Source organism: Charadrius vociferus, unplaced genomic scaffold, assembly GCF_000708025.1.
Source record: "Charadrius vociferus isolate BGI_N301 unplaced genomic scaffold, ASM70802v2 scaffold647, whole genome shotgun sequence".
In the NCBI taxonomy this organism is placed as follows: domain Eukaryota; kingdom Metazoa; phylum Chordata; class Aves; order Charadriiformes; family Charadriidae; genus Charadrius; species Charadrius vociferus.
Window position 1 is genome coordinate 119,976 of NW_009649585.1, and position 8,260 is coordinate 128,235.

General features: G+C 50.5%; 1 protein-coding gene across 1 annotated transcript in view; it reads left to right on the forward strand.

The window, feature by feature from the left end:
- The window catches only part of OTOF (otoferlin), a 134,566-nt gene that overhangs the window by 31,750 nt on the left and 94,556 nt on the right, over positions 1-8,260 (forward strand). Inside the window, exon 3 of the mRNA XM_009890366.1 lies at positions 3,366-3,454. Within this exon, the coding sequence (XP_009888668.1) occupies positions 3,366-3,454 (89 nt within the window). The remainder of the gene's footprint in view (positions 1-3,365; positions 3,455-8,260) is intronic.

Here is an 8,260-nt window from a genome sequence, read left to right on the forward strand (position 1 = left end):
GGCACTGGAAGGGGCTCTGAGCTCTCCCCTTTTTGGCCTTCTCTTCTCCAGGCTGAACCCCCCCAACTCTCCCAGCCTGTCCTCCCAGCAGAGGGGCTCCAGCCCTCCCAGCATCTCCGGGGCCTCCTCTGGCCCCGCTCCACCAGGTCCATGTCTCTCCTGTGCTGAGGCCCCCGAGCTGGAGGCAGCACTGCAGGGGGGTCTCCCCAGAGCAGAGCGCAGCAGAGGGGCACAATCCCCCCCCGACACCCCCGAGCCCTTCTCGGCAGCGCTGCTCTCCACCCCTCCATCCCCAGTCTGTGCTGGGACCGGGGACTGCCCTGACCCGGGTGCAGGTGCAGGACCGTTGGTGCATCTCCGCGGGCAGAAAGGAACAACATCCAAAACGCCAAATGAAAGACTTTAGGGGGCACCTTGGCTTGGTGGGAGAACACAGGGCACAGGCTGAGGAGCTGAAGTCCGTACGTTCAAAGCAGAAGCATGGTGCAAAGGTTTATCACTGAAGGCAATCAGCTGTGGAAACCGCTTACTTGGAAGCGTAATTAAATGCCGTTGCTTGAAGTCTGGGATGTCTTTTTTAACTTTTTCCCTGTTAAAAATATATTCTGAGTGCGCTACAAGGCATATCTCTGTTTGATTTAGGAGCCTTTGAGTGAAACACAAAAATCTGCAGACTGGGTTGTTTATGAGGTCAGGCTGAGCGACTGCAATAATCTTTCCCAGGCTTAAAAGATAATAATAATGATAATAAAAAAAATAGCTATCTTAGGAGGGAAACCGTATCACACAGTTCCTTTGAGCTGTTTTTATTTTTTCTGCCGAGGCTGAGGTGGCTGTAACTCAGAGCGATAAGCACAGAGATTTGCATCTTCCTTTGGCCGCTGGGCTGACTTACCACGGTCAGACCTCCACCCACAAGGTGATCGACGTGGTCTGGGTGCTCCAGATCCACCACCCGCCTCTCCAAAACACTCAAAATCAAGGGGCGGTCAGAGAGGCTGAGAGCAGCCTCAGGGGGAGCAACACCCCGGGGGATTCACTGGTGCACGGGACAGCGCGTTTGTAAAACAAAAGGGGGAAAAAATAAGTTTGTAAAAATCATGGCTGAGCGCCCAAAGTGGGTTTGAGTGGTTTTCCAATAACGGGGATAAAACCAGGAGGAGACTGAGGGCGACCAGGCAGACCGGCAGAGCATGGGTCATGGGCTGGGGAACACGGTGCAGAAGTTTGTTCGCAGCTTGAGGGTCTGCATGGCCATTCCTTGTCCTGTCGGGGAGGGGTTAGGGGGGTTCCGGACACCTTCCAGAGCAAGGTGCCTTTCCCAAATCTGAGGCATATAGTCATGGCTGGATAGTCTGTCCAGAAAGGAGTGTGGTCCCCTCCCAAAGGTGAGCCACGGCTCGGTTCATACCCGGGATGTGCCAGAGTTTCTCCAGTGATGGAGAATCCAGAGGAAGGGTGTTGATTTAGGTAGGTAAACTCTAAGCATCTAAGGCAAGGTGGAGGAATCCCAACCCTCATTTTTAAGCCCCAAACCAAAAGCATCTGCATTCTGTCCCAAGCGATTAAGCCAAATCCAGGGGATCTGCGGCAGAATTTGGATCTGAACCTTTTTCCGAAGCCCAGCCCCAAGAAACCAGGGACTGCACCGTGAAAGGATGATTTCTTGTGGTGGAAAATGGTACCCTGCATTGGGTTCCCCAGGATTTTAGGCAAAAGTCGAAGTGCTTTGAGCAAATCGCTTCAGCGGCTCTAGACAGGCGAGTCCCTGTGGAGCTGGAGGTGTGCGAGGAGCTCTCCCGGGATGATAGGGCACGTCGCAGAGCTCGGCAGATGGAGCGTGTTCCTCCACGCCGCGCATAGCGTGTCGGTGCCCTCCGGGGGTTTGCTGCTGATGGGCTGCAGCGTGAACATCCCCGGACGAGGTTCTCGGTGCGGAAAGCTGTCAGCCAGGCTGCTCAGCGGGGATCTCGGGAGCCTTTCTAGGCCACCGCGCTTTCCAAAACTGTTCTTTTGCTGCCTGACAAAGCTCTAACCGAGAGAGGGGAACCTACACGTCCTTATTTCTGTACTTTATCTTGGTAGCCACGCTTGAGCTCTGGGGTCTGGTCATGGTTGGATGCAATGGTCTTAAAGGTCTCTTCCAACCTAAACGATTCTATGATTACAGAAGACCGAACTGTACAGCAGGACTTAGGATCATGGAATCACAGAACGGTTAGAGTTGGAAGGGACCTTGAAGATCATCTAGTTCCAACGCTCCTGCCATGGGCAGGGACACCTCCCACCGGACCAGGAGCCCTGAACAGTCAGGGTAGGACAACTTCTCAGCCCAGAGAAGGGTGGTGATGGCAGGAGGGAACAGGCATCTCGTGATTAACGTTGGGATTGCTGGTTGCATTTATCAACCTAGCTAGTACTGGCCAATGGAGTGAGCAGAGAGCAGTGCCCGTGCTGTGAGGGGAAGGGCTGGGTTCCATCCTCACGATGGACAACCCAGAGTAAATCCAGCTGTGGAATGCTGAGTCGGGATGGACCATAAGCAAAACTATATCACTGCTGTGAGGCCATTTCTAGTTTTCTTACGTATTTAATGATTTTTTTTTTTTTTCATTTGCTTCCTTGACTCACTGCAGAAAACACAAAAAGGGGGGAAAAAATAGCTTAAAAATGAGTGTTGGCATATTTCTGAAGAGTCACTAATTTCTTCCTGTGAAGTTGCTTGCTAAGCACTTTCCTTTCAAGGCTCTGAATGCGGTCCCGCCGCGCCTGCAAGGGATGCAGGACTCAACCCCGCTGCCTCCGCGCCTGGGGCGTCACATCCCGCTCCCATCGATGCAGCGAGGGCTGCCCGGCAATGGGGTGTGCTTGGCTTCGGGAGGCCACAGGAGACCCGTGGCTTGGAAAACTGAGGCCAGCTCGGGCGGTTTAGCCTGGCAGATGGACTTCTTGCCTTGGGAAGCAAAAAAAAAACCCACAAAGAAAAGAGATTTATATATATACACACATGTATTTTTTGTATATGTATAAATGTATAGATGTATAGGTGTGTAAATGTATAAATGTATAAATGTAAAACATGTATATATAAAATATTTATACATATTTATAGAGTGTATATTAATATTCATACTATATATACAAAATACTTGGCACTGAGGCACATTCTTATTGAGACTGGTGTAAAACAGCCCTGCCTGCCTTTTTGCTGGGAAAAAGTTAGGCTAGTTAGCCTTTTCCCATGGTCATCTGGCTAGTTAGGATAGTTAACCATTTTCCATGGTCGTCATAGCTCCATCCCCATTCACCTCTGCAGCAGCTCCCTGAAACAAGCCTGACATCTCCCTCCCGTCCTTTCTCCACAGACCTTCCGCTGGCCGGTGGCAAGCAATATCGACGGGAACGAGATCCTGGAGATCCAGGTGTTCAACTACAGCAAAGTCTTCACCAACAGGTGAGAGCGTGGTCTGTCCTTCCTTCTTTCCCACTGACCCTCCAGGTCCTCTCCAGTGGGAAGAGGGAGCTCCTGCTTGAGCTGGAGCCACATCCCTGTTTGGTGTGGAGGTTGGAGGGTGATGAAGACATTGGTGATGTCTCCTGAGAAAGGCAAGGAAGCTGAGATGCAATGTGACAGCTCGGCGAGTGAGGATGCTGACCACCAGCAACTAGATGGGGGTCAGTGCCATGTCTATGCCATGCTTCTCCCAAGGTGCTGCACTTTGGTTGAATACAATTTGCGTGTGTTTTAGAGAAACAGAAATCTTTCAGTTAATTATCAAGGTGGACGTTGATACCTAAATGCAGTTCCCCGGCTTTTGCAAATTTTGCAAGTATTTATTTATCTTATTCTTGTAATTTTTTTTCTCACATAGATACTATGGTGGTTGCCAGGACTTATGTAGTGTGTGCAAAGTTATGAATATTTTTTAAGGTTTCTTACAGTCTAAGTTTTGCCCCCACATTAATAGTGAACACGAGAGAAAGAAAGTTTGTCTGTCCCTTCTGTCAGCCTTGTTGTATTTCCTACATTTGTCCATGCCATCGTTGCAAAAATATGGGAGAATTCCACAAAAACATGAAGTGGCACACATGAATTGTCCCACAGAACATTTACACTGAAATTAAGAGGGGAAAGGAAAAAAAAAAAAAAAAGCTGAGGAAGGGCTCTTGCTTGTGGTTGGACGCTGCACTAATGTTTCTGCTCTGAAATCCAGTGTCTTCCCCAGCTGGAGCTCAACATCTCCCAGGTGCATGTTCATGCAAAAGCTTCCTTCGGAGCCAAAAAAAATGAGGAAACAGACAGATGGCATGCAGGGCAGGCATGCTAAATATACAGAATTAAAAAATAAAGGCACGAAAAATGCAAACAAAAACAAAAAACCCGCAAAAAAAACTGAGAGAAAAAAAATGTACCTTTGTTTTGCTTTTAAGCAGGAGCTTGAATAGCAGAAAGACAGTTGAAAAAAAAACTTATTGTATTCAGTTGCTGTCTGGGAGGAGAAAGGTAAAGGAGCCCCCAGAGGGTCCCAGCCCACGTGGATGCATTGGGTGGGGGATGGACAGTGGATACAGGCAGAAGAGTGGTCCGGGGTCTTGTGGGCAGGTTTCAGCTCCACCACAGAAGCCGTGTGTAGTAGAGGTCACTTTAAGTTGTGTTCAGACCATCTCCTTTAGGCACCTGCGTTGAGAGAGCGCAGTTGTGGTGGTCAATAAGTTCATGAGTGGTGGGCACATGGAATAGGAGATCTGAATCGTTTCCTCAGCCCCCAACTCTCCCAGGGTCCATGTGAGAAGGGACTCCTCAGGGGCTGTGGGCAGCAGACAGAATCACAGAAGGGCAGGGGTTGAAGGGACCTTTGGAGACCACCTCATCCAATCCCTCCACCAAAGCAGGTTCACCTACAGCAGGTTGGGCAGGAACACATCCAGGCGGGTTTGGAATGGCTCCAGAGTGGGAGACTCCCCGACCTCTCTGGGCAGCCTGTGCCACTGCTCTGCCGCCCTCAAGGGAAAGAAGCTTTTCCTCATGTTGGGATGGAATGTCCCGTGTTCCAGTTTGTGCCTGTTGCCCCTTGTCCTGTCGCTGGGCACCACTGGAAAGAGTCTGCCCTATCCTCTTGCCACTCGCCCTTTAGATATTGATCAGCATTGATGGGATCCCCTCTCAGCCTTCTCTTCTCCAGGCTGAACAGCCCCAGGGCTCCCAGCCTGTCCTCACCAGAGAGGTGCTCCCAATCGCCTGAGCATCTCCATAGCCCTCCGCTGGACTGTCTCCAGTAGCTCCCTGTCTTTCTTGAACTGGGGAGCCCAGAACTGAACACTGTGCTCCAATGGGATGGGAGATGGGAGCCTGACACGGACAGATGCAGACCTGGAGATCCACCTCCTTCCCCAGCCAGCATCAGCTCCAGCTTCTGGAACCTGCTCTTCATGTTGCACCCAGATCAGCAGTGTTTGACAGCATCTTTGACTGGATGCTCCTTCAATGTCTTCCTTCACTTTCTACTCCCCTGGTGCGAGCACGCACCATGTGTTTGCATGGGCTTAGTGCAGCCGGCAGCTGGACGACATGAAGGGACAGAGCTTCCCTCCATCCATGGTGATCCCTCCATCACCACCCAGCCGAAGGGAATGAAAACACGCCAGCTGAATCAGATGCTTTCGCCCTAACAAACTGCATGTCAAGGTGTACCCAATTTACCTCCTAGACAGCAATTATGCATGCTCTGCTCACAAAGGATCAGTCCCTTCACTTCCTGTCTTAAAACCTGAAAGAAAAGAGTCCACTTGAAAGATGCAATAAAAAGCAGAAAGTGGTGTTTTTCTGCATCTGGAAATGAAGAACCGTCACCGGTCCTCCATGGAACTGGGAGTTGGAAAGGCCAGGGCATACCAGCAGGTTGCACCAGTTAGAGGCTGAGCAAGTGAGCATTTTAGGTAACTCCTTCTACTTTCAAGGAGAACAAAGTCTCTTAGAAGTTTCCAAATACCCAACACAAAATAAATATCCAGTTAGTTCAGCCAAATTGCTTCAAGCGCCTTTTTTCCATTGGTGAGCTGAGTGTGCAAAGAGGTTGGCTGTATCAGCTAGCCAAGAGCCTCTTCTGCTTCCAGGACGACCTTCTCTTTTATCATTTTCATCATTTTGGGCATTTTCCTCAGTTTCTCTTCAACTCGTGAGGGCCTGGGCTGCCGCAGAGGAGCAGCCTTACCTTTGAGCAGCGATTGCTGATGCTGCAGGGGAGTGGGCTGCAGCCTGGGATTAAGTCTACATCTCTATATCTTCCACTGTGATCTTAGCTAGCTCAACTGCTGCTTGCGTGCTGCAACCCCATCTTCAATATAGAATCACAGAACAGCGAAGGTTGGAAGGGACCTTAGAGATCATTGAGTTCCAGCCCCCTGCCCTGGGCAGGGACATCTCCCACCAGCCCAGGTTGCTCCAAGCCCCGTCCAACCTGGCCTTGAACACCTCCAGGGAGGGGGCAGCCACAGCTTCTCGGGGCAACCTGCCCCAGGGGCTCTCCACCCTCACAGGGAAAAATTTCTTCCTAGTATCTAATCTAAATCTCCCTTCTTCCAATTTGAAGCCATTCCCCCTCATCCTATCACTCCATGCCCTTGTAAAAAGTCCCTCCCCAGCTCTCCTGGAGCCCCTGTAGGCACTGGAAGGCCACAATAAGATCTCCCCGGAGCCTTCTCTTCTCCAGGCTGAACACCTCCAGCTCTCTCAGCCTGTCATGAACTGAGCAGTGTCATTAACTTTATTTCTCACCGTTAAGGGATGGCCAGACTTGCAGTGAGCTGGAATCTGGTTCCAACACCCCATGAGAATTGGCTTCTTCCATCAGCTTAGTCTCCCCTCAGCACAAAGAATCTCCCCCAGCTCCCCAATGCTGTAGGTCTTGTCCCAGGGATATGTGGGTCTGAGCTGGGGCAGCGGGGCTCCCCCATTGTGGTGTCTACAGCACATGAAACCAGGAACATCTCTGCCCATTGCTGGGCAGGTACTTTCTGCCCTCGAAAGCTCATTTGCAGTCAAAGCACCTCTCAGTCTTACTTTTGAGAAGGCCGTTCTTGGCACCTCTCATTGCACGGTGGTTTTTACCATCTCATATCATCTTTGTGGCTCTTTATCCCACTAATGCTCAACTTCCAGCATCCTCCCTCTGAAGCACAAGGCACAAGCTGGATGCATCCCCTTCTGCCCTGCGCCTCCCCGGCCCTGCAGACCAAGGATGAAACATTTCTCTCTCCTCCCCCATCCCTCCTCCGTTCCTGCAGATAGGCGTTAATTGGTTGTTTATTCACCATGCCGGGCTGATGCTGCACTGCACTCTCCAGAGCTGTTGCGTTCATGGAAATCAAGTCTGTTTTCTACCAGCCCGAGGTACAGATGTGGTATCTTGGTGGTGGGTTTGGCCTTTTTTGTCTGGAGCAGGCACATCCCGAGGTCCCCGCTGCTCCACGTGGCTGCCTCCGCTCTCTCCTGGTTGACTGCTCTGTCAGTCTTTGCGTTATTTGAACATCTGATTGTAAGTTACTTTTACATCCCAGTCACCGGTGTAGTATTCACGTGCTTAATAGCAAAAATGCAGCGGGGCACTGTCATTCCAAGATGATTCTCAGCTGATGCCCTATTTTTAGAGTTTCTCCATTAATCGGCGTGTAGCACCGAGACCAGGCAGCATTAAACCAAACATTTCGTAAGAACCTGCTCCTTTCGTGCCGTTACCAAACAAACCAACTCCAAAGAAGCAGACCAAGCTTGTTTTGACAGGCTCTGTCTCCTCATAAACCTGCCATGAATGTCATTCGTTACACTCCAGTTTTTAATTGCTTATTCATTGAATCCTGTACAAGCTTTCCTATTCTTTTCCGAAGACGGCTGCCAGGTTAGCCCAGCGCTCGCCGTTCTCGCAGTATGAACCCTTTGCTGTGCTGGGATTTCTCTATTATTCCAACTTCATTAAAAATTTATTTCGGTGGATCAGAGGCTGCTGGTTCTTTCGTGATGGTTATCCACAAACTACCCCTGACCTGCAACAACCAACAGAAATATTTATCCAGCGTATTTGCCTGCTTTGAGTCGTTACGGGCTGGAAGAGGAGCTGCTGTTTCTGGGATACGTTTGCCTTGAAATCACAGAATGGTTTGGGTTGGAAGGGACCTTAAAGATCACCAAGTTTCACCCCCCTGCCCTGGGCAGGGACACCTCCCCCCAGCCCAGGTTGCTCCAAGCCCCGTCCAACCTGGCCTT